The 26638-nt window shown below is 28.0% G+C and overlaps 3 protein-coding genes, 1 long non-coding RNA gene and 1 pseudogene across 14 annotated transcripts in view; 3 read left to right on the top strand and 2 right to left on the bottom strand.

Moving 5' to 3' along the window:
• The window catches only part of LOC111295735 (ABC transporter A family member 1-like), a 35316-nt gene extending 33979 nt beyond the window's left edge, over positions 1-1337 (top strand). For all 10 annotated transcript variants that reach the window (XM_022889403.2, XM_022889407.2, XM_089743790.1 and 7 more), the window contains 2 exons: positions 917-975; positions 1067-1337. In XM_022889403.2, the coding sequence (XP_022745138.1) occupies positions 917-975; positions 1067-1148 (141 nt within the window). In that variant the 3' untranslated portion in view covers positions 1149-1337. The remainder of the gene's footprint in view (positions 1-916; positions 976-1066) is intronic.
• A 3674-nt stretch (positions 1338-5011) lies between these two features.
• Positions 5012-7079, bottom strand: LOC111294440 (heat stress transcription factor B-3-like). Its single transcript, XM_022887740.2, has 2 exons — positions 6599-7079; positions 5012-5692 (listed from the first exon to the last, which is right to left on the bottom strand). The coding sequence occupies exons 1-2, from the start codon at positions 6842-6844 to the stop codon at positions 5216-5218; spliced, it is 723 nt and encodes a 240-aa protein (XP_022743475.2). The 5' UTR covers positions 6845-7079; the 3' UTR covers positions 5012-5215.
• Positions 7080-14669: 7590 nt separating this feature from the next.
• LOC111295489 (thioredoxin reductase NTRC-like) lies at positions 14670-16589 on the top strand (annotated as a pseudogene). The gene is made up of 4 exons (XR_016327297.1): positions 14670-14896; positions 15465-15672; positions 15772-15877; positions 16307-16589. The product of XR_016327297.1 is annotated as a thioredoxin reductase NTRC-like (transcript).
• Positions 16590-17539: 950 nt separating this feature from the next.
• On the top strand, positions 17540-24864 carry LOC149515125 (uncharacterized). The gene is made up of 4 exons (XR_016327698.1): positions 17540-20363; positions 20568-20661; positions 21376-21506; positions 24499-24864. It is a non-coding gene; the product is annotated as an uncharacterized LOC149515125 (long non-coding RNA).
• Positions 24865-25339: 475 nt separating this feature from the next.
• On the bottom strand, positions 25340-26615 carry LOC111294607 (protein MIZU-KUSSEI 1-like). The gene has a single exon (XM_022888032.2). It carries the CDS (start codon positions 26331-26333, stop codon positions 25479-25481), a length of 855 nt encoding a protein of 284 aa, XP_022743767.1. The 5' UTR covers positions 26334-26615; the 3' UTR covers positions 25340-25478.
• Positions 26616-26638: the final 23 nt, after the last annotated feature.

Here is a 26638-nt window from a genome sequence, read left to right as displayed (position 1 = left end):
CTCTTAGCCTAGGGAATGGGTTCATTTGCAATCTTACTACTGTTCTTTGTTTGTCATGTGACATTTCTCTGTTGCTATGCTTTAAATCTATTCAATTTTGTCATCTTAGAGGATCCATTATTGGTTACTGATTTGCTTTCTAGGAAAATGATAGGCATTGTCTTTCTTGTACTTTTCCTTTACTTGAGATAAGTACATCCCATTAGAATCATTGCACTGCAAAATTTTGTTGGCCTTTCATCATGCTGAAATTTAATTGGGTGAATGTGTTACTTCAGTATCATAAGTTTTCTTTCCCCTGGCTAAAAAAACATTAGGATGGCTACATTGACCCCACTGTGTATGGTGATACATAAGTTTTTTCAAACAATAGTAAGCCAGAAAAAAAGTGATAGATCATTGAAGCCTGTGATATTATAATTTCTCTTAAAAGAGGAAGAAGGATTTTAGGTTGTGTTTGGGAACTTGAATTTGAAAGCAGAGATTTTTATTTCAAATTCAATATAAATTATATGATTAAGCTTGTGAAAACATTATTTTTCTGATCATCAAATTCATTAATTTGTTAGATCTTTATCACTACTTGATTGAAATATCCAAATGACAGAATTAGTTCAATATTCATTGTCTAATGCCATTTGGAATCGATAAATACATAAACCTTAACTAATTTTCATCAATTATACAAATTTATTCTAATATTTGTATAATAAACCAGAATCCAATTTCACGCCCTCAAGTTTTTGTACCTAGCCGAAGCATAAGAATTTGTTCATTGTCATAGATCTGTTCTTCATTGATATAATCAATGTTTTCTACATTATTGCTGCTCTATGGTTTTTAGATGTGGTTGAAACAACATTGTTTTTCTTATCTTAGCTTGAGTAACGGTAACTGATTCAGAATTTTGATGCAGTTGCCATATAGGGAGGGTCATTCGCTAGCAGATGTTTTTGGTCACCTGGAGAGAAACAGGTAAGCATTTCTCTAATTGCATTTTCCTTTTCCTTTTATCATTTGTTGGGGGATTTTCCAAGGGTACTGATTTTTGAAAATTTCATATCAGAAATCAACTGGGCATAGCTGAGTACAGCATCAGCCAATCAACACTTGAGACTATATTCAATCATTTTGCGTCTAATTCATGATAGATCACAAACATTTATGACCCTTTTTTGAACAGGGTTCACATTTGCATAATCTTCTTCCCCTGTTCTTTGTATTACACTTTCAGGGCAAATGTAAATATCAAAAACAGGCAATGTATAATTATAGCAGAAACCAGTGCACATTGGAATATAAATTTTGCCTCTCAAATTTATAGGGATTTTCATTCATATGCTTTTTTTTTTGTGACAAGTTGTTGGAAGGACAGGCAGCGTTGGGAAGTTTGACGAATAATTATCTACGCCTGTGCCCTTCCTAGTAGCAATGAGAATAATTAGGTTTTATTTGGTTGACAGAAAATATGAAAGGAAGGGAAAAATGGGTAATTAAAAAAGATTATTTGTGAAGATTTTTACATAACCTAAGAGTTATTGTCTGTTTTGATTCAAAGATCTTATGATTTTGTCTCATAAAAAATATTTCATAAATTTTAAATTTAAATTTTTACATATATATTATTCTTTATTCATATATTTTATTTGAGATTAAAGATGTTACAATAAAATTTGTTCTTATCTTGTTTGAATGGGATTAAGGTTGTCATTTTTCGTGGCAAAAAACATAAAAAAAAAAATGATGAGTTGAAAAGCCAAGCTAAAAGATGAAATAAGATGCATAAATTATGGCTCAAATGTTCTTACGGTACATTTCAAAAGTTAGAATTTAAATTTGCAATTTCGATTAAAAGTAGAGAAATCAGGCTAATAAGATATGATTTTTCATCGTCTCTCGTTACTTCTTTCTTCATGTCAGTGACTGAAAATTGGACCCATCTTAGTTACTTCTGTTCCGGTCGTTCAAGAGAAAAAAAATAGTATCTATTTCCATTCCAGGTTTTGTGGTCAAAATGAAGTTTCGGAAGTCTTTGTGATGAGCTTCTTTCTTCAGGGGATGTTTCCAAGGTGTCCTTTGGTGATGTCCAGGCTAAGGCATTGCCGTGTATCTAAATCCAAACAATTTCTATAACACTTTGAACTTGTCCAAGTAAAACTCCTTCCGTCAAAATTCAAACTTTCATTTTAACTTAATCCCTAATTTACAGTAAAGTTCAAGAAAGATTAATCTTAACACGAACTTTCTTTCTCTGTCTCTTCTCATATTCTTTCCCTTTCTTTCAAAGTCTAGATATTCACTGTTTTATTGATATATTTTTCTAATCATTAGGAAACATTTATAATAATTGAAGTAATCTTCCTTCTTGTTTCCACAACATTGAAATTTGATAATAAAATTATTAAAATAACCAACTATTCCTGCTCCATCCTGCAGATTTAAGTTCCACTTTGGAGATGGGCAGTAGTTCAAAATTCTTATGTACCAAAGAACAAGAGAGAATGGGGGGGGGGGGGGGGAAGGGGGGATGCCATGTATATATAATAACAGTGATAATTGAAATGATTCGGCCGAATTTGAATTAAATTGTTATCGTATGATATCTCAATTTTACATTAAAAAATTTTAAGAATTTGTTATAATATATAAATTAAAGCTTAAACCTAAACTTATGAAATATTTTTTGTTGAACAAAATCGTAAAACTTTTAGATTAAAATAAATAATATTTCACAAATTGAATTCAAATTTTTACGTATCGATTGAAAAAAGCTTAAGATTTTTTAATTGAAATTATTTCAAGTTTTGATTTTTAAGATTTGACACTCCAATTATTTAATTTCAAAAAATCAAATTCAAATAATTTAAAACCTTTTTGAATTAATATTTTGATCTTTTACGTGTAAACTATTTCAGATTTAGATAATTTTTAATTCAAGTTAAATAAATTGGGATTATTGACTCTTTCTTAATCAAATAAGATTAAATTAGATTTAGATTCAAACTAAATCTAGATGAATTTTTCGAATCAAACTTTCAAACTATATATATACACGCGCGTGCGAAGGTATGTAAAAGAAAAAGGGTAAAAAATAGTTTAGAACGTTGAAAATTAAGTTATAAAAAGAGAGACAAGGCCTTAAAGTTTTAGCAATTGACGAAAGGAAAAGAAAGGCAAAATTGTTACAATAACACAAATACTAAAGTTTCAAAGACAAAAAGGGCAAATTGATCCGCAATCACAGCATGACCCCCAAATTTTGAAAGCAAAAAACCAACTTCTTCAACTGAGACTGCCCAACCACTTTGAAATTTCTAATTCTACAAAATGAAACAAAGAAAGCAATGGACTGATTTCATTTATAGGTACAAAGTAAAAAATTATTATAACAATCAGTGCATTTTTCTTAAAATTTGCATTTAACTCATTTTTTAATGCATAAGATTAATCTTGAAATTAAATACCTGAAATTGTTTTTTTTTCTTTGTTAACTTTGTTTTGTACCCTTTGAGCTGATTTTCCAAACCATTCAACAATAATTTTTGCTAGTCATATATATATATATATATATATTTATAAAAAATTCATAAGATTCGAACTTAAATTTTTTAAATATCATATCTTAAGAGTAATTACATAAATTAATTAATTCTTTTTTTGAATTCAAATTTCTATACCTTTATATATTGTTGTTCTTATCATTTCGAATTAGGACATCAATTATTTCCAAATCATATAGATCAGTCTTACCTTCATTTTTATTTAGCACCAGCAAAATGTCAAAGAGGAGGCATTTCAATCAACTTCTAGAAAATAAAAGATACTAGTTCATATGTCAATCATATTTTAACAATTTTATTTTTCTATGGATGAATAGTGGACCACATTAATAATTTGATTTGCAAATTTAGAGAAAATCAGGTGCCACTTTCATGCACCCAAGAAAATCAACTTCTAGCAATTGTCCTAGTTGACAAAATTGAAGGACTAAATGGAATTAAGACATGTGTGTCAATCTTTTTAACACATACCAGCCAACTACTCCTAAATTTAATTCTATGAAAATTTATTTCTATACTTATTAGATTTTTTTTTTATGCATTTGCACTCTCTTAGGGACAAGGAAAAATTATGTTAATTATTAGGTCTTAGGTTTTGTCAGATGCAGAGGACAATTTCTTACAAATAAATCAGTTGAAGTAATAGAAAACGGGGTTCAACAAAAGAACATAAAAATTTCTATTAGAGTATGTATTTTATAGAATTTAGCATGCTTTTCCGAGGTCATATATGGTCGGTGGAAATTTGTGTAAGCTTTTGGAAATTATTAGGCTTTGTTTCATTGTAGGGTAGGAAAAAATTTGAAAAAAATCAAAAATTGATTTAAAATTGTAGTGTTTGATTTGATTTGAATTAAATTTGAATATTAAATATATATATATATATATATTAAGTTAAGATTGAATTTCAAATTAAAATGAAAAAAAAAGGAATCGAATTATATATTTTTATTAGTTTTTATATATTTTTTAAATTTTTATAAAATAAAAATAATTATTTTATAAATAAATTTATTTAAATATATTTAAAATCTTATTAAACTAATAGACAAAAAATTTAAAGTTTAAATTTAAATATCGATAAACCAAACTAAACCGAACCGATAAAATTTGATTCGAATCGAATTAATTTAAAGAAAAAATCAATTTAAATTCGGATTGAATTTTAAAATCTTATAATATTATATATTATTCGAAAAAATCAAATTGAATCCGATCTAAACAGTTATCTCTTAATAAATAATTTATTTATTAAGTTCATTTTAGATACATTAATAATTTATTTTAAAGCTAAATTTTTTGTTTAAAGAGAGTTTTAGAATATACAAATTGTAATTACAATAATTTTTAGTATTATCAAAGGCGAAAATGAGAGATAAAGGAATCAAAGAGGGAAAAAAAATGAAGAAAACGTTTTCCAACAACATAGGGGCCTTGTTTCAACCATTAAAATAAGTGTAGTAAGCAGGCTTGTGCATGATTCAAACACCAACCAAAAGGGCACATAAACATATAATGTACACATGCAAATTTATCACTACATGATCGCAATTAAACACCTAATTAATCTATATGTTAATTTTTGCTACAAATTTTTTTTTTTCATTTAAAGTAGCTTAATCATTATTCTAATTTCTACAACATGAAATTATATATTATTTGCATGATTGAGACAGTAAAATGCTTGTGCTTTCACTAATAATCTCTGCTATCCTTCTTTTCCTCTCCCTCTCTCCAACTTCCAACCTCACTCCGAACAGCTTCGGACTCTCATCATCATCATGATCGTCATCATCTTCTTCTTTCTCGAACTGTTCATACTTAGCCACTAAGTCAAGAAGGTCCCTGCATTTTCTTTTCATGCTTGTCACCTCCGAGCTTAAGACCCCATTTTCCTGCCTGAGACGCTTGTTTTCGTCGACTAGGATGTTGTATCCTGAAGACGAAAAAGTTGACGAAGATCTCTGATCTTCGTCGGACTCCTGTGTTGGTGAGACTTGAATTGCTGCGCCAGTTTGTTGCTTGTTGGCCCATGCTTTTCTTCTTCGAATATTGCAAAGTAGCTCTCTTTCGCCTTTCCGAAACATATCGTTGCAAAATTCCCATCGGCTAGTCGCAACTTTCCTAAAACCCTATATATTATATAAATTATTCAACTGACTAAAATTCTAGCAAGTATATTTAGTTAGGGTTTAGTGCCAAAATTGAGATTTGGGCTCATAATCAAGCGTCCAAAGATCGTTAGTCAAGCGAGATCCATGATATAGTTCCGTTTTTGGTTGATATTTTTATTTTTTTATTAAAAAAACAAAAATCAAATAATAAATAAACTGAAATTTTGGTTCAAATTAATACATTTATTGTCTATTTTTCTTTTTGTGTGTGTGTGTGTACTGTTCTCTCTTTGACCAGAAAATTACTTGGAAAAACTATTTAAATATCATTTAATTAGAATTACAAAGCATTGACCTAAGTTGATCTTGACTAGTAAAATTATATCAACATAACAAGTTTTGATCTTATAATAATAAAACAAATTCCACAATTTAGCCATAAAAAATAATAAAAATCTGATAAATATATGTAGAAATGTTTTATCATATTAGGCCAATAACCTTACACTTCTGTTTTCCCTTAGCTTTCATTCTTCTTTTAAAGAAAAAAACCAACAAATCATATAAAATTGTTGACTTAATTTTTTTTTTAATAAAAGAGATAGTAATTTTAAGATAAAAAATTATAAATACTAAAATTTAAATTTCTTAAAAATAATTAAATGAACCAAATAAATCTTGGGTTCAAAATTCTTGACTCGTTCTAATTATCTATATAAGGTCAAACATTGAAAATACATATATTTGAGTAAGTTTGGTGAGACATGCATTAAAATATATATATATATATATATTATTCAGAAAAAGAAAAATCTATTTTTCTAACCAAGTCAACTAAACCAAAACGATAGAAATTGATGTTATAGAATTTTATTATGGAAGTACAAAAAAATGGTTGCCATGATATTATTGACATCTACTTACATAAGTGTTAAGCTGCCGGACAAAGCTAGAGAAGTTGCTGTGCTTGAAAAGTGTTGGAAGGAGATCACGAGCAAACTCCGCCGGTTGCCACACCACGAACCCTGTTCCTTCGGCGTTCCATGATATAACGTCGTCGGTTGCCGGATCCTCTACCAGCATATAAGTCTTCAACAAAAATGGTGGTGGTGTTGATTTCCTAACATATTCTAACAAACCCTTATTATGATCACTTGCCATAGACTCCATTAATGAATTTCCAAGTTTAGAAAGTGAGATGTATATTATGTAAAATTTAAAAAAAAAAAAAAAAGAGAAGAAGAAGAAGAAGAAGAAGAAGAAGAAGAGATTCAAGGATAAGGGGAGAAGAGAAGAAGGGCAGTTAAGAACTCCCAACCCCAACAATAGAAACCCAAGACGACTCCACAGTTCATGAGAAATGCAAGGGCTTTTTCTTCCTTCCTTTCCTTCCTCTCCTGAACAAATAGTTGAATCGTACGTATTAAGCCTACCCCTTCTTTTATAGTACTAGTGGAAAATAAATAATTAAATCATGGATTAATTTAGGGTTAATGTATTCAATAACTCCTAAATTATAATAAAATATTTAATTTAATACCTAAATTTTAAAAATTTTTGATATGATACTTGAATTATAAATTTGTCAATTAGTATTGTTTGTCTAATACGTGTAATCATATTAATTAAGAATAAATACTATATTAATTAATAAATTCATAATTCAAGTATTATATTAAAAAAATTTTAAATTCAAATAGTTTATTAAATATTTTACTATAATTGAAATATTATTCATTATATTAACCCATTAATTTAATGTCATCATATTATATAAAATAATAATAATGTCATCATATGATTTAATTTATAATAATGTTTAATGAAATGAATAGCGTACGTATATTTGATTGTGGACCCATGTGTTTTGGACCAACTGATGGTTTGAATAATTAATGGGAAGATTTAATTACAAGGTTTTGAGATGTATGGGAATCGGATTAATTTCAGTTTGACCCGTAAATGAACAACCATTCTTCCATCGTCTCATGTTATATAAGATTAAGCAAATAATTTCAAATTAGTTGTTGCGAATTACATTTTTTAAATTAATAAATTTTTTATCGGTAAAAATTTAAAAATTTTAAATTCAAATATTAAAGTACAATGACGCGGTTTATGGAATAAGAGAGAATTATTTCTTTGAATAAATCAAGATTATATGTAATATAAATAAAAAATTAAAAAATAAAGAGTTGATTTAGTAAGAATGAATGGATAAGATTGGGAAAGAAGTTGAGGAGTCTAAATGGGGTAACCTTATTGTAAACAAATTCTCCAATGGAGAAAAGAATAATGTTAGTTTAGTTACTTTAGGTGTGCCGATACTTTCCACATTCTTTGTTCTTAATTTAATATATAAAATATAAATATCTAACGTGCAAATTCCTCTATCGAAATTTTCTTCCATCGTTGATTTTGATTTCTTCATCCTTTGTGATCTCATGCTTTTGGAGTTTTTCAAGCTGAGCAAGTAACTTTTATGACTTTGTGCCAAGCCCTTTCTTATTTTCTCTATTTTAACCCCACTTGCTTTAGATGGGAGCGTGTGGAACACTTTCCACTAGAAAGAGAAAAATAAATTAGACAATTGCTCTAAAGATTTGTTTGGTTTGAAAGATAAAAATGGTTGAAGATAGAAAATTTATTAATTTAATAATTTAGTTATAAAATAAAAAAATTGTTATGAATTTTAATCATTAAATTAATAATTTTTTTCATTCTTACTTCTTTTCATATTTCATACCAAATAAAATTTAAATGGGAAAAAATATGAAATAATACTGGTTTTACTAAGAGGAGAATTTTTATTAATTTGAATTTAATTTTTGTAAAATATAAAATTTTTAATGTATTAAATTAATATAAAATAATACATTTTTATGATTATTCAAAGAAATCTAAACAAAAAAAAATTTGAAAATAGCCCCAATTATGTTAAAAAAAATAACGTTGTTGGAATTTAGAAAATAGTGTGGGAGGAGACCCGATCTCTGGGTTGAGTAGTTACATTCCTTAATTAAATAGAAAGTGGAAAATGTTTGTAGTCTTGATGGAAGAAAACAAGAAAGGGAGAGATTTAGTAATATTGTCAATTATAATTATTGTACGTTCAAGAAAAACCTAGTTTTAAAATATATCAAACCCTTCTTTTACGGTAAAAATAAATAAATAAAGATATGGTTTAACATTAAAATGATTACACATTTTTTCATTCCAAAAATATTTATTAATTTAATTGTATAAAATTAACAGAAGTTGTATGGTATAACGGTCAAATTTATATTTAACCTTTTATAAGAAATTGTTAAAGGTGGGTAAACAAAACAAGTATGCTTAACAAATTTAAATGAAAAGTAATATACACTTCTTTTTTATTAAAAAAATTTTGAGATTTTAACTTAATTTTCTTGGTAAGGAGATACAGGCACTTTAAAGGAGATCCAAGCACTTATTTATTAAGTCATATACTAACCAAGTTCATGAATATATATATATATATACTTCTTAATGTATTGATTAAATAAATAAAACTTAATAATTGAGTTAAAGGACAAATTTGCCACTATATTATAAAGTGGATATTAAAATTTGCCACTGTACTTATGATTTGATTGAAATTTGTGATTGTAATTTTATTTTTATGATTTTTAGATCACATTTAATGAAAATGGAATATCACGTTAAATGTTTTGTTAGTATATTTAAAATTAATTCTGAACAAAATAAAAAATATAATGTGGATATTTAATATAAAAATGTACTATTATTTATAAAATTTATATTAAAATAAATACTTGTCAATATTAAATTTAAAATATTTTTTAAAAAAATTACATTGATTTAATTTTATTAATTTTGGAGTTTTTTTGGTGATTAATTTTTATCATTTATTAATAAATTAATTACTTCAAGGACTCGCATAGTTAGTCAAACACTTCGGCGAGTTCACCAAACATTGACCTCTAACATGTTCCTATGTGGTGGCGCGTGGTGGCACGCCCCTACGAGAATTTGTGAGGTGATAGTATGTGTGGGAAGAAATATAAGACATGTAGACACAACGGAAGCTTTGGTTGGGCGGCTGAGCTTTCTTCACTTGATTTTTTAATTCTACAGTCATAATTTATTCATTTGTAAAAAATAAAATATTTATGTGTTTATATTTTCTACATTTTTTTTTTCTAATCGTGGGCTGGTTTTTATCACCACTGTTCCTTCACCAACCATAGCTTTTGCTTTCCCATTAGTTTCAACGAGAGACATGAGAGTGGTGTGAAAATTGCCTGAAAGTGAGGCAGCAGCTTCACAATTCCAAATTTGCGTTCGGATAACTCTTACAAAGGGTGAGCTTGAATTTCAACGCACCATCATTTACGTTACAGTTGTCCTCAAAAGATGTATCAATATCATATTTTGCATTTAAATCGTGTTCTATTGCCGTCCAATAAAGTTCAATCGTTTAACCGGTTATTTTTGTCAGTTATTGAACGGTCAATATTTTTTATTTATAAAATTGTAAAATAATTTTATTAATTTAATATAATAAAAATTTTATTATAATACATTAATAAATAATTTAAATAAAATTTATTATTTATTAACAAATTAGTTAATAAAAAAATTTTATAAATAAGTAATTTAAAATTTTATTATATATAATTTTTGTTTAATATTATTAATAATTATTTTTTCGTTGTAATTTATTTCATCATTATCATTATTTTTATATCTAAATAAATATCGTACCATTAATTTTAATTTTATCATTATAATAATTAATATTATCTTAATTATTATTTTTAATTTTATCAAAATTAATTTCATAAATTATTCAAATGAATCTCAAACAATAAATAAATACTAAATATGAAAGCCTAAGGGCTTTTTTTTTTTTTTTTTTTTTTGGTAATCTGCCCACCTTGAGCCAGGCCATAGTTGGACTCCATAAAGCACGCTAAGGTGGCATTTGGTGCCATTGGACAAGTTTAATCCACTAGAATGTCGTTGGTAGGATGGTAAGGGATTAAATTACTAAAAAGGACCGTCGAAAGTTAGCTTCGGTTAGGAAAGAAAGGATTTTCTTTTATTGCTAATTAGGATTCGATTTTTATTAATAATATTTCCTGAAAAAAGAAATCTTAAATATATTAACTTGATTTGGAAGAATGCATTTTTAAATTTGTATTCAAAAGAGATTAAGTCCAAATTAAATCTAAATTACTCCTAATCATATTATAAAAAAAATATTAAAAGTAAATATTGTTATGTTTTTAGGCACCAGACTTATTTCTTTATTTTAAAATTTTTGACATGTCATATTTTTATATATTTTTTTCAAATAAAAATGTTTTACAAGAGAAAAAAAATGAAAAAAAAAAGGAAAAAAGAAGCGAGTAGGTCCGTACCTGGAAGGCATGAGGCTAGAGATAGATATGCCCCACCTAACCCAATCCAACGGAAACGCGTTTTCAATGGGCTAAGAGAACGAAATAACTAGCTTTGGTTTTGGTTTTGGCTTTCTTACGTATAGAGTAGACCTGATAAAAAATGGGAATATTTGTCTAAAATTAAAGATATGATCAAGTTTCGAGAAATTTTAAATAAAAAATAAAAATACTCATGCAAATTTTGAACAAAATTTTAGATAAAAAATATAAAATTTGAGCTTATCCGACCTAATCTGAATTTATATATATATAAAATTTTTATTTATAGATATATCAATTATATCTAAATTAATTTGTGATCTATGTAATGCATGAATTAATTTTATTTATTAATTAAAATATTTTAAATTTGTGAAATTATTAATTAAAATTTATTATTATAAATAAACTGAAAAGATTATATTAAAATATATGCCAATAATTAAACATCAATTCATAGTAAAATATTTACGTAACGATAAAAAAATTGTTTTGGATCAAAAGAAATTTCTTTGAAATATAGTTGATTCTCACTTTTAAATCCATGTGGTTCAAAAACCAATAATTAATGCAAGAAACCTATTCAAGTTACAAAAATATATAAAAACATACTTAAGTTATAAAATTGTAAAAATAATTTAAAAATTCTTGAATTGAAAAATATTTATTGATTAAGCAAAATTTACTATCAGTACCTTCACAAAAAATAGTATTTTGTGGCTTAATATTCATATGCATAATTCATGTTAGCACATTTTTTACATGAGAAAAAATGTATTAATATAAAAGTTAAAAAGATAAATATTTAAAAATTTAAATACAGTAGCAATAATAATAATTATTCTCTTTGCTCTATTTTTGTTTCTCATTTTTTATTTAATAAAACATTATAATAAACATAACCTTGCATGTTAAAAATCATTATTGAAAAGTTTCATAGGTCCAAAAAATATATAGTAGGATTAATGACTAACCAATTATTTGGCACCTAAGTAGGATTTTTGCATAAATTAGGATTTTCACAAAGTTAAATTTAATACATAATATAAAAAATCTAACGAATGAAATACATATATATTATCTATAAATGATATAAAACTAATTTCTTTATTCAATGATTTTTATTGGCATAACAAAAAAAATATACATCTAAAATTTGTTTTAGCATTTGAAAACGGTAATCTTGATAAAAAAAAAAGTAATTAAAATAATTAAAAAATGTGAAGCAAATGAAAAAAGAGTTAAAAATAAACAATAATGTTAGAAAATAAAATTAACTTAAAAAAGAATTGACATATCTTAATTTAATTGTAATAATGATCAAACTATTAAAAAAATATTAAGAAATTTGCATTAAAAAAAGAATTTGAATACAAATAATATACATGTAGGATTATTAGATGTGGAAATACTACTTTATATTTAACCTATAATCAATGTAAGTTTAATCAAGAAAATATTAAAAGATATTGAAAGTATAAAGGATATAATAAGTGCTTTTAATTTGTTTAAATTTTTTTAAAAATACCAAATATTAAAAAATTATGAGAAAATTTACAAAAATATTGAAAATTTCAAATTTTTTAAAAATATATGTATATTATTAAAAATTTTTATTTGAAACGAAATATATCCAAATTATATTTAATTTGTATGCTTTACATATAATTAATTCAAATATTTAAAATAATATGCATATGAAAAAGTCAAAAAGTTAGTAAAACTATAATGATTTAATTGAAAAATATTTGATATTTAAAAGTTAACATTTGAATTTTGGATTTTTTATATATTAATGATAAGAGTTATTTGAGATTTTTTATGATTTAAACTAAGTTAAAGTTTATATAAAATTGAAATATTGGATAAACTTATTTTTTAAAATTTTGAAATTATTTGGTAAATAATTAAAATTAATGAATTATCTTATGTATAAATTGTATATGTAAGTGATTATGCAAGAATGTTTATTTGGTTGTATATTTAAAATTATCTTTTATGTTATTAAAATAGATTGTACGCGTAAGACTACACGTGAATAAATCTTATGAGGTATTTTTATATGTTGTAATATAATATTATATATAATTGATTTTTTATTTAAATCTTGATAAACTTTAATTATAAACATATTTAAATAATAATTTTATCTATAGATAATATTTAAGTTTTAGTGTTTTACACTTTTATTTCCATTAAAGTGACCAACATAGTTTAATGAAATTTAAAAGTTATATAATATAGATTTTTTTTATCGTTATTTAGTTGTGTACTGTGATTTCATCTATATAAATAAATGAAACAAATTTATTGAGTCTATTTTCTTATTTGTTTTTAAATCATAATAGAAAAAGATATTAGCTTAAGTGGATTATAATTAAATTTATTATGAATTGAGAAATATAAAAAAGAAATGTTACAGTTGATTTGAAAAAAAAAAAATCCTACCTAATCATTGAATAGTATTTTTAGTGAAATAATACTTATAATCAGAAAAAAGCATGTTAGTTTTTATAACAAGAGTAAACTAATAAAAAGAGAGATTAAATTAATAATAAGAAAAATACATTTAGCTTATATGTTTTGTGAGATATTGGAAAAGCCATATAACTAAGAAGTATCAACAATTAGGGTTTTTTTAAGTTATTCTTATATTTATATATATATATATATTTTTTTTCCATGTTTTCTTAAAATGGTAATATCAAAAGTTTTATGACAAATGTTGATTTAAATTTAAATTTTATTTTAATTCAGATATATCTAAATCTATTTTTTTAATTTGATAGATTATTTATTAAAATTATCTTTCTTTATAATTGATATATTTAAAAGCTAGAGATAATATAAGGATTATATATGAAAATATTAAATATTTAAAAAATATTGTCAAAAGTTTTGATAAATTTAAATAATTATATTAAGTGTAGATAAATTAAAAAAGATAAATTTATTTTAAATTTGATTTTAAATTGAGATAAGGTACATGAAAAAGAAATCTCATTAGAATTTAAATTGGTTTTTAATTAAATTTTAAAATTTTAGATAATTTAATAATTTTTAAAATATATTTTTATAAATAAATTAAAATTAATAAATATTATATGTGTTGTCATAAAGAGATGTTTTAAAAATTATCTTATGTGAAAAAAAAAAGTTACCTATGTAAGCATTCATATAGTAAATGTTATCCGGTAATTATGTATGTTATAATATAATATATATATGATAATTAATTCACACATATATAAATTAAAAATAAAATTATATATTTTATTAAAATTAATTTTTATTTTTAATTTTTACATATATAATTTTTGTTTTTTATTTTTATATATAAATGAATTAAATATAATCTCATTAAATTAAATTTAATTATATTTTTAAAAAAATTTTATTATATAAATTAAGTTTAATTGATAGATTTAAAATTTACTTTTTTAATTTATATCAAATTTGAAAAAATTTTAAAATTTAAAATTTCGAATAAAACCAATTCTAAATAAATAAATCAATTATTAATACTACATATCAACCTCGAATCAAACCCAAGCCGACTACGAACACCTTTGATAAAGAGTATTCATCGTGTTTGTATGGTCTGAAATCTCAATGGGGATAGCAATGGCGTGGGAATCCACCCAACTCCTTCCTATGTCCGCTCTCCCCAATCCCTTCCTCTTTTTCTTCTACTCTTCCCCTCCATGTGCCCTCAGTTTCCACTCTCTCTCCACTCGCCATCGCCCCCCCTCTCTCCGTCCCAAGGCCTCCGTCCAAATCCCCACCGCTCCAGGTCTCTCTCTCTCTCTCTCACTATTTATGTTTTCTTTCTCTGCATTTTCCATTTCATTTTCTTTTCAAATGGGTACTGCTTGCTTTATTTATTATTTGTTTGTTTGCTTTTGTTTTCTGAATTCACTCTATTTCAAGTTAAAGTGATAATACTGTGGATTTTCTTTTTCTTTTCAAATAAATTGTAAGAAGGAAAGTGCTTGTAAAATGGTAACAAGCATGTGGCATTGTAATAACAACGATACCATACTTCAGAAATGCTAAAAAAAGAAAGTAAATAGTGGGACTAACAACAAAACGGAGCTTAAGTTTACAAGAAGTGTAATTTGTGACTAGCATGGTATTGACTCAACTATTGGCATAATATGAAGTGCAAAACTTGTACTTCTTAATCTCAAAATGTTCATATGGATACACATACTATACAACTTTTAGTTATGTCATTTTAACTTTTACTTTGAGCAAGTTGTAGGCAGTTTCGGGGTTATGTTTTTCTTGGTATTTGTGTTAATAATGTGACCGTACGTGTTTGAAGGCATGAGTGATGATTTCGTCTTTCTTTTTTGCAGCTAAATCATTCGAGAATGTGGTGATCCTAGGTTCAGGTCCTGCTGGATATACAGCAGGAATATATGCAGCTCGTGCCAATTTGAAGCCTGTAGTGTTTGAGGGATGTCAAGTTGGAGGTGTTCCTGGTGGCCAGTTGATGACTACCACTGAAGTGGAGAACTTCCCTGGTTTTTCTGACGGAATAACTGGTCCAGATTTGATGGATAGGTAGTTAAAAGAAGCCTGTCTTTCCTTGTCTGATATTTTTAGTAACAGATACTTTTTCAACTAGAATTATACAATGGATCTTGATCATGTTTTGAATAGGATGCGACAACAAGCTGAGTGATGGGGAGCTGAGTTGTTCCAAGAAGTTGTGGAACACATTGATGTTAACAACGGTCCTTTTATAATACAGAGTAGTGAATGGGAGGTGAATTTTTTTTGCTACTCTCGTTGTTATGTTGAAGTGGTTAAAATTATTAGATGGTGGATTATTTGAACATATTTGAAGTTATTAAATATCAAGACTTGAATTGCGCCGTTATACCCAACCATGAGCCTTTATAGGACTCAACTAATTAATTTCTGGCTGAAAGTAATGTTAGTTGATGTGTTACCGGCTTTTTCCTTGGAACGCCATATTAAGTTGAAAAGTTTTTCTTGCTTGTTATGGTGTCCATGTGAGTCAGTTATTCGGTTACAAGATGCTACCATCTTCAAAAGAAGGAGAATCTTTAGTTGTTTACCTTTTTCTTTGCTCCCATGGTGGACTTTTAGGTGCTCTGTATTTATTGGTCCTTGAATTTTTTTTATGGTGCTTAATGTTTATTCGACTTTGTTCCTTACATTTTTGTTTCAGGTTAAGTGTCACAGTGTGATTTTTGCGACTGGAGCTACAGCAAAAAGGCTCAGGTTAGCCCATGAAGATGAATTTTGGAGTAGGGGAATTAGTGCTTGTGCAGTTTGTGATGGAGCATTGCCATTGTTTAAATGTCAAGTACTTTCTGTGGTTGGAGGAGGTGATACGGCTACTGAAGAAGCATTATACTTAACTAAATATGCTAACTAAATATGCTCTTCTTGTTCACTTGCTTGTTCTTAAGGGCAAACTAAGAGCATCAAAAGCAATGCAAGATAGGTGAGTTTGAGAAACTCTTGATTTGTTTAAAATTTTGTGGCTGATATTTGACATTGTGCTTTAATAATTGGTTGTTCGAATTGCCTGCATGTGCATGTAATGTTTATGGTAGGCAGTAAAATTCCTGCTTGTGAGATATCTTTTCAAAAGTTCTGGACTCTTGTACTTAACATTTTTCTTTCATTTTATATCTTACATGGTGTTATTGAATTTTTTATACTTTTGTGTTTTCCTTTTTTTGTTCTGATTTTTTATCCCTTCATAATCAATGCATACGATGTGCATTTGCTTGCATAAGTTGTATATGGTAGATGATATGCAAGTTTGTGACAAGCCTTCTTTGAAGGTTCCAAATTTTTTGTGGACCTTATTTTATTTTTGTTTTGGGTACATCTTTGACATTATTACTCATGCCAAAACTCCTCAAAATGCATGTAGAGCTTCTTAATCCCAGATTGTTCAACAAGTGATAACATAAATACACAATACTATCCATCTTTATTTTCCTGTGCTCTTGTCAGTTTAATCTCCAGTAATGTCTTCATCCTTCTGCTTCTCTTTGGCTATATTAGCACTCAGTTAAATAGAGAATTTACCAGCTAAAAGGTATTTGCTATGTGAACAGTTTGAACAAAAGGAGCATGGAGCCCTATTATAGTGCCTAGGGATAAGAAGAAACATGATAGGCTGTTCTTTCTTGAATTTTGTACCATTAGAGATGATATGTAAATGTAGCTTTTATTGTGCATCCTATAATTTTAAGTTTGGGATTTATCATATTAATATAAAAATTTCAACCATGTTATAAATTGCTACCTAATTTATCTTGGGTTTTTGACGTTTCAGTTTTTAAATAATTTTCTCAACTTTGAGAAAACTTTATTTTTGTAGGTCTCAACAGTTGGCCTTTTTTGTCCTTGTGGAAAGGGTGCAGTGAAAAGTGTAATTTTTTTTGCAAAATTAATTTTATCATTTTAGCATGAATTATCATATGCATTTTTAGTTGTTCTATTGTGATATAAGGTCTTTAGGATATTGGTTTGTTATGTTAATTGTGGTGGGAAATGCTGGCTGATATAAGGGAGCTGCTGCTATCTCATATATGGTAGATCCTACAAGTTGCTCTCTTTTGGTCAATGGGCAAATAACCTAGTCAATTTGTCAAATGATGACCTTCACTCAATTTAGTTACTCCTCTGATAGAAGGTTTCTGCAGTTTTAACTTTATCACTGCCCTTTTGCTTAGTTTAGAATGTGTCATCCAATTTATTGAACCATCCTGTTAAAATTTTTGTGAAAGTTTCATTTTATATCATTTGAAATTTATCAGGGGTCAATTCTCTGCAAGCTTAAGGGTGAAACTTGTGGCTACTGTCTGCCTTTTACATCATGTTTTGTTTTTTCAATTAAATGCAATTATGTCAGTTGCTAAGCTCTATCTGAAATTTCCCATTATGGTTCTAATTGCTACCTTCATTGTGGTGCAGTGTGTAGCAATGAGCAATTTGTATGTCAAGTTCTAAACTCCTGAATGTTTGTTTAACAGGTTAATTATTGCGAATGTTTCAGAGTTTACAACAATCCAAATATCACCTTGCACTTCAATAAAGAGGCTGTGGATGTTGTTAGCAATTCGAAAGGTCAAATGCCGGGCAGATTAACCAGAAGAATTGATACAGGGGAGGAATCTGTGCTTGAGGCAAAGAGCTTGTTTTATGGTATAGGACATTCACCAAATAGCCAGCTGTTGCACGGCCAAGTCTAACTTGACAGCTCAGGGTATGTGCTAGTTGAGGAGGGTACTGCTAAAACTTCTGTTGAAGGTTTATTCACAGCGGGAGATGTGCAGATAATATCTTGATGAAATGCAATTATTCTACCCTCTATCTTGTATTAGTTTGGGACCAATCAGAAAATATTGCATCTCCCAAATACCTTCAGATTTGTGTGTCATCATTGCCAGAACTCATGCCATGGTCACATTAGCCTCTCAAAAGTATATTAATCAGACAACATAGGCCTTGTGTTTGGAATTATTTATAATACCTTCGTTCAAGCATCTAAAAAAATCTCATATTGCTCTAGCATCGGCTAAAAGTAGGTACATGGAACTGGAAGGAAACATTAAAAGAAGGAAAATGATAATGGAATATTATCACTTAAGCCTTTTGAAAGCTAGTCTTGTCCCTCGTATGCTGATTTTGGATTTTTGGTGGGCAAGAGTAATCCCCTTACAATAATGTGAGAGAGAATGAATTCAACAAGTCAAATTCCTGATAGACTGTACATTTTTCTCTTCTAATCCTGTACCAGATGACTATAGTGTGCTACAGTTATATTTTGAACTAGTCACAAGCTAATCCAGTAGTTCAAAATAATAAAAATTAAATTGACGTATTTGCTCCCATGAATTTGGAGAAACTCTAAGATTACAGATGTGAAGATAATAGCAACTTGAAGTTCTTATTTTTGTAATAAAGAAAGATCGACGAATTTGGATTGCGTCATACTAAAATATTATCAATTTGGGGGAATAGTTATAGTATAAAGTTCTATCAAAGAGATTCCTTATACCAAAATATTAAAGGTTAGTTCTTGAGAATTCAGATAATTTGGTAACATTGCTTAACCATGTCATCTATTGAAATTGTGTTAAGTGTGCTTTTATCTTTCTTGGCGTATGTGATTTTGGGAGTGTGCCTCTTTCCGATGTGTATGTCAGAGTATAATAGTATTATAGTTGGAAAAAAGAAGTATTTTTCGGTGCAGGATGGAGCTTCTGTTATAGTTGTTGTCGGAACTATGATTTGTAATTACGTTTCTGTTAGTTAGGTATAAACGTTGGGCATGGGCATTTGTCCAACATGAGCATGTTATGGGCATGCTTAGATTTTGCAGAAGTTTTCCCTTATATTTGGAGGGATCATCATGCCATATCATACTCACTTTAAGGTGTTGAATACATGACATGTACTTACACAAAACAGAAGAGTCTTAAGAAATAGCGTATAACCATGGAAGGTGACATCATTATCTTTTTTTGAAGGTTTCCAAATATGAAAAAGAAATTTATTCAGTTCATTAATTGTTAGTGCATCCTTTTGTTACATGGAACAAAAAGGTGCTTGTCTTGCCGCATAAATTCAAACTATCATCTGATTATTATGGTGAAGTTGTCTTGTAACTTCCTTGTCCATTTATTTAACGGGACCATGAGTGGAGACAAGCCATAACCGCTGCTGGATCTGGGTGCATTGCAGCTTTGTCTGTTGAACGTTACCTAGTTAGAAATAATTTCCTTCTTGAGTTTCATCAGGTATTTGTCTTTCTAACAAATGCCAACTCTGGCTGTTCTTAGTATATTGTGTGAGAAGTACATTTTTAGTATATTTATTTATTAAGTTCTTTGGAATTTAAATCACACATGCTTTTATTAATCTTCTTCTCTAACTTCTATCTTATAGCCTCAAACTCAAGAGATTAAGAAGGAACTGACAGAGATGTTCAAGAAGGTTTTGACATTACACTTACAAAGCACAAGGGACAGATGCGTATCTAATTATCTTAGATGATGATTTTCTTCTTCTATTTCAATTTGGTGTACGAAATCTTCCTGCTTTTGGTTTTCAAAATAGTCTTAGCTCTAAGTGTCTATTTCGTTTTTCAACTTCAGTATGCTTTGTGAAAGTTGTACCATGAGAGCCCAAGGCTTATATGTGTATTGTATACTGCACCAACTTGTGGTCCATGTCAGACTTTGAAGCTAATTCTTAGCAAGGTACATTGATTTTAATTGTTTCAATATTGCATGTTATTTAGCTTCCAGTGTCCGATTGGTATGGCTTGGTGAAATCCTCAACTGTGATTTGATGTGGTTTTATATTTTTCAGGGTTACATAGAATAGACTGCTAAACTTATTTAAATCTCATTCTCTGAATCTTTTTCTTGGGTGATAATGATAAGTTAAAATTTATATTGCAGTGCTTCACTAAAAACTTGATTTGCATCCAGCTGTTAAGGAAAATACCCTGTGAAACCTGGAAGTGGATATTGCAATGTACAAAGGTTTACTTATGTAAGACATGGGATAGATCATTTAATTTCAAATGAGCTTGAAGTCTTTTCTTTTAGCAAATTCATTACATACCTTGAGGGTTCACCTTAAATTCTCCAATGGATGGATGTTCCTCATCAGTGCTTATGTCTATGTCACTATATGAAGCTTTCGTTTCCGAGAAGCCTGCAGTTTTTAGCTAAGAGTATTATTGACTACCATAGAATCCAAATAATCTTTAATCCTTGATTCTTAAATATTGTGTAATTTGTATTGGAATAAAAAGAACTAGAGAAGGAAGAACTGGTTATTCAATTCTAAAAGCATGAATAAATCAGCTGTACTCCGCAAGATCAAGAGAAATCAATGTATCTGAAACGTCTCTATAACCTATTCTTGTATGGCTATATGTGGTGGCATTGAAGCAATATGATATAGCCAGCTCAAAAGTTGCAAAAATTATAGTTATTTTAGGCCCGTCTGGTTGATGCTTTTGCTACTTATTTTCCACTATTTGCTTAATTGCTGTAAAGCGAAGGAAAAGATAAAAAGCAATATTATAATTGATTTTAAGTAGACAAACAATTGAAATCTGACACCAATTATATCTTAACTTGTCTATATAGAAATAGAATCATGCATTTTGCCATCTAAAAGAATTACATACTTTTGTCCATGATCATTCAAAATTTTGTATCCATTTACTTATCTTTTGCTAAATTTTTCTATTTTCAGATGATTGATGAATTTGATGAGAATGTACATTTTGTTGAAATTGACATCGAGGAAGATCCAGAAATTGCAGAAGCAGCTGGAATTATGGGTACCCCATGCGTGCAGTTTTCCAAAATAAAGGAGATGCTGAGGTTGGTTAATCTTGTTCTTATCATACATTTTTCTTTGCACCATGCCTGTATTTTTATTTGTCTTCTTCAATCTTCTTGCAAAATGAACTTGTCATATAGTTCATCGATGATTAGGCTTGTTGCAAAAGATATGCAATCACAGATAAAAATTATGGCGTCCAAGGTTGTTAGTTCTTGGCGGCCACCAATTCTTTTGTGCTGGTTATGCAGGACTGGTTATGTCAAGTGCTCATCATATATATAATAATTAGACCCCTTAATGTTTTATTGACATATAATTCAATTTTAACGAAATTTGAAATATTTTATAATATCAAGATTTTAATTACAATAAAATAAAATTTTAAAACTTTAATTTCATTCAATAAAAGATTAAGAATTTTTTTAATTTTTTATAAAATTTGAAAGCTTATTTGAGTATGAATATATTAAGATATTCTAATATAAATAATAAAAATATAAAATAATTTATTATATTAAATTTAAAAAAACATTGTTGATCAAATCATTATAAAATTATATCGATAATGAAATGTTGACAATATATATATATATATATATATATATATAATATTAATAAATTTTACAAAAGTTAATGATCAAATTGTTAATTTTTTAAAGTTGGATGATTAATATAAAAACTCTTGAAAAGTTCAAAAACTAAATGTTTAATTTATTTTTTTTAATATTCAAATTTTAAAAGAAATTATAATATTATTTTGATAACGTTACATAACATGTCAAATGAAATGATAGTGTCACGTGATGTATGTAAAATAATATAATTTTCGTATCATATCAATAGTCATCTTCTATCAATGGATAATCAAAAATTTAATTTTAAAAAATATTCTTAATTCAATTTTGATTTTTTTAATTGAATCATTACAATATATATATATGTATATGTATAATTTTAGTGATTAAACATATAATTTATCTAAAAAATATAAAATCTTATTATTATTACTATTTAGCATCTTCACGTCATCTACACGTAGACAGACAATCCTTTGTTGAAATATATATATATATAATTAATCCAAAACCCGATCATCTGCAACTTCTTCAATTCCCCATTTATATATTATCATATATATATATATATATATATGTATTTACAATCGACTTGCAGCGCCATATATTTAATTGGTTGTGTCATTTGTTTAAGAAATGGCCAAGATCGCCTGCATGTGCTCTCTTATTTTCTAACCATTGTTCGAACTCCATAAGATTTCACCTATTGATTAGCTACATTTCTTGCTGCTATACGTACACCTATTTACGGACCGGACAAGGTTATACGGTGACAACATTATTAGATTTTTCTGCAACATTTAGCTTTACAGACACATATTTCTAGCTTCAACAGCAAGATCTTGTTACTATATATAATATAATATTTATCTATATGGTTGCCCGGATTTAAATTGTAAATTATAAAAAATATAATGAATGTCTTGGGTAGAACAATATTCTCTTGAAATGTCCGATTCCAGGCCTCCCTTTTGCATGCCTGCTCGTGCTACATGCCATTATTAGTAAAGCACTAGGGACAAGATCACAACGTTACTAATATTGAGAAAATCTTGGAATTTTTTTCTTTTTTTTGAAAGTGAAAATCTTGTACTTAATTATCTAATTAATCTCCTAATTACACATGGAAGTACTTGAAAAAAACTTCTCCAAGGCGCAGTGGGTTCCATAAATGATAATAGTTATGTCAAGTTTTATAAAATTTTTTATTAAAATGATAAAGTAAAAAATTAAATAAAAAAATAGAATTGATAATTGAATTAATTAATAAACTTTGTTCACATATGCATTTAATTAATTAATTGTTCTTATATTTTTTTATCCACTCATTAAACTTAAGAAATATAACAGTCTTTTTTTAATTATCTTTAATTAATAAATGATTTTACAAATTTAATAATGTAATTAATTAAGGACATCTTATTTTTACCTCAATTTTATTTGTCCCTATAAATGATATTATAAAAAGAAAGGAATAATATAATGAAGTCACAAAATACTACTTTTAATAAGTCTTAATTATGCCTCCAATGAAAAGGACATGTATCATAAACCTTTTAATAAGTATGAGGACATGGGGTTTTGGTCCTTCTAGATTAAAGGCTTGTTCCTTTCTCCAAAGGGTAGCTTTCTTGCCTGCTTTTCTTGTTTTAAAATCTTTGTTGTTTTCTTGATTATAGTACTTTGCTTTGCTGCATAAAATATATTTTGCTGGCTTGGATTACCAGATCCAGATCTTTCTCATGTGGCCTTGATATGCATGAGTTGTTGCTTTGTTCTTCAAATATATTTTTTCTTAATTGGTAAATTCTTGTAATTTTAGATTTCAATCTTTTATTCTTGCAATTTTAACTTTTTTTTATCATCTTTTGATTTAATTTTATTTGTAAAAAAAAATTAATTAATTAATTAATTAAAATGATATATATATATATATAAAGAAGTGATTAATATTTAATCATGTGACGTATTGATCAAACATAAACTATTAATTTTAATCATCAACATTTAATTTTTGACAATTTCAAATACCTAAAAATATTAAAACTTTAAGATATCAATTCAAATGTTCATTATGTGTACGAGAAAGGATTGTATAAAATAATTACTCTGCAACAGCATAACATTTTTTTATTTAAATAAATGCTACATATTCATATTATTAAAAAAATTTAATTATTTATTATATATTACATGTGATGATTAAATAATAAATATTTATTTTAATAAACTCATGCATGTAATATATAATAAATAATTAACTTTTTTTCATTAATATAATCAAATAATATGATTTGAATAAAAATAATATATACTGACATAAAATAATTTTTTCATACAATTTTTTTTTTACCTAAGAATTCGATCAATTGTATTTGATTTACTATATGCGATTATTGATTTTTCGGTGATTGTATTACTGATACATGTAATTTTTTTTTAAAAAAAAATGCAGGCAAAAACATGCATATATATATATATATATATAGGAAGCATGCATGGGAGACATTTTTCCAGATACGAAGGAGATTTGATTTGGAGATAAGGCGCGGCAGGGATATTCTAATTGGAGGATGTTTTTCTTGGTGGGAAATTAGTGTTGGGTCACTTTTCGGCTACCTATCACCAGACCGTCCATCGGTAAAGAGCGGGTGCGCTTGGTGAAAGCTGAAGCCAGGCTCCCACCTGCCTTTTTTTTTTTTTTTTCTAAGCTATATAACAAATTCCCTCTCATATTCTATGTATGTGAACCAAACACGAATAATTAATTTTGTTTATTGTTTAAAATATGTTTTGATAAGATAAAATTTTATTAGTATTAGTATTTTTTATTATTATTTTATATAAATACATATATGCAATTAATGTATTTTTTCACTAAAATAAAAAATATGTAATGTATTAACAACATATTTTAAATTTAAATATCACCTTAATTCGTATTATCAAGCACGGATTAACATTTTCTTTCTTATATCCTTTTAACATATATATTAGAAATTAAATTCGTATAAACCAACGTTTCTTTTTGAGGCGTACGCTCGTAATAATGGCTCTCCAAACCTTGAACTTAATTTAAATAAATAAAGAATTTAATGAAGTTAACTTTTTGAATAATAAAATATTTACATACATTTATAACATTGAATAAAATATTCATATTTTTCTATTTAAATAGAAATCATAATTAATTTACAAAAGAAATTCGACCTCCCTTTTTTTTATGTTTGAGGTCAAATTTTTTAGCATTGATTACAAGCCAAAAGAAATGAAAAAAAAAAAAAGGAAAAAGAAAATAGAGAAACCGTAGAGTACATTAATACATCTTTCCATCATATGAAAAAAAAATTAAAATGCATGATACAGGTTACTGCTAAACAAGCAATTCCAAATAGAAAAATACCCTTAATTTATTTCTTGATGAATCTATAATCTTCATAATCTAAGGAGAAAAATGCTGAGTTCAGGGCCTCCATTGTTATCAGGGTTCATCATGTAAAACGCTTCCGAGTCACGACTCCCCACGACTCGTTCAAACCTAGCCCTCATATACAGCAACTCACCTTCACTCCCACCACCTTTCCCTGCATCCTCCACCACCGGAATAACCCCAGCACCGACTGACACGCTTTGCACGGTTCTCAGAACGTGCAAATCCGAATCAGTGCACGTGCGCGTCACCGCGTACCCACTCTTCCTCCCGTTACAATACATAGTCCACTTAGGCTCATGGAACAATCTCCCGGTTCGATCCGGTTGAGCCGCCGTTCGAAGCGGAATCTTCTCGCACTCGAGCGCAATCCGGACCAAACCGGATGACATTTCTTTGACTAAACTAGACGTTGACATTGCTAGTTCGAGGAGAAAAACCGGTTCGGAACGGGGATCATCCTGGACGGCGAAGCTGACGTGACCGCGGCGGTGGCCGAAGAGGGTTCCCGTTACTTTGCGGCCAAGGGAAGGGGTTATAGAGAGGTGAGTTGGGAGGGTTAGCCATTTGCAAGTGGCGGGGATTATATTGGGAAAAGCTATTATTTTGAGAAGGGAACGAATGAGAGAAGAGAACCTAGAATTGACATTATTGAAACGTTGAATGGAAGAACTACGTGGGGATGTTGACGTTTGTCCAGGGGCAAGGAGTTTGTCAGAGAATTCTTCGTTTTCAGGGATTGGGAGTGAAGTTGATCTAGAAAGGTTTGATGGGGTTATCTTATTTCTTATACTTTTGTAGTTGTAATTGTTGTAGCTGCTGCTTCTTTGAAGGGTTGTGAGTTCTTGATGGTGTTTCATGGTACAAACACAAACACTAAAAAAGCAAAGAAAAATGATCAGTAAGATTGTAGAGAAGCACTAGCCGGAGATTGATATCAGGAAAGTGATGAAGATTTTGATGGAAGCAAAGGAAAGAAAAACAAAAGTGCTTGCTTTTGTTGAGATTGATCAGTTATGGGAGATAGGAAAAATGGGAAGGAAATTGGCCGACAAATGTGATGATGAGTGTTAGAAGTGGCCAATGTAAAGGGAGACTATGGAGTCTTGTGGGCTGTGGCGACGATGATTTTATTTCATACACACGCAGCAACACCCTATTTATA

This window comes from Durio zibethinus, chromosome 14 (genome assembly GCF_047325235.1).
Source record: "Durio zibethinus cultivar Kanyao isolate XHJ-2024 chromosome 14, ASM4732523v1, whole genome shotgun sequence".
Taxonomy (NCBI): domain Eukaryota; kingdom Viridiplantae; phylum Streptophyta; class Magnoliopsida; order Malvales; family Malvaceae; genus Durio; species Durio zibethinus.
The sequence above is the reverse complement of the archived record's forward strand: the minus strand, read 5'-3'. Positions and strand labels throughout refer to the sequence as shown.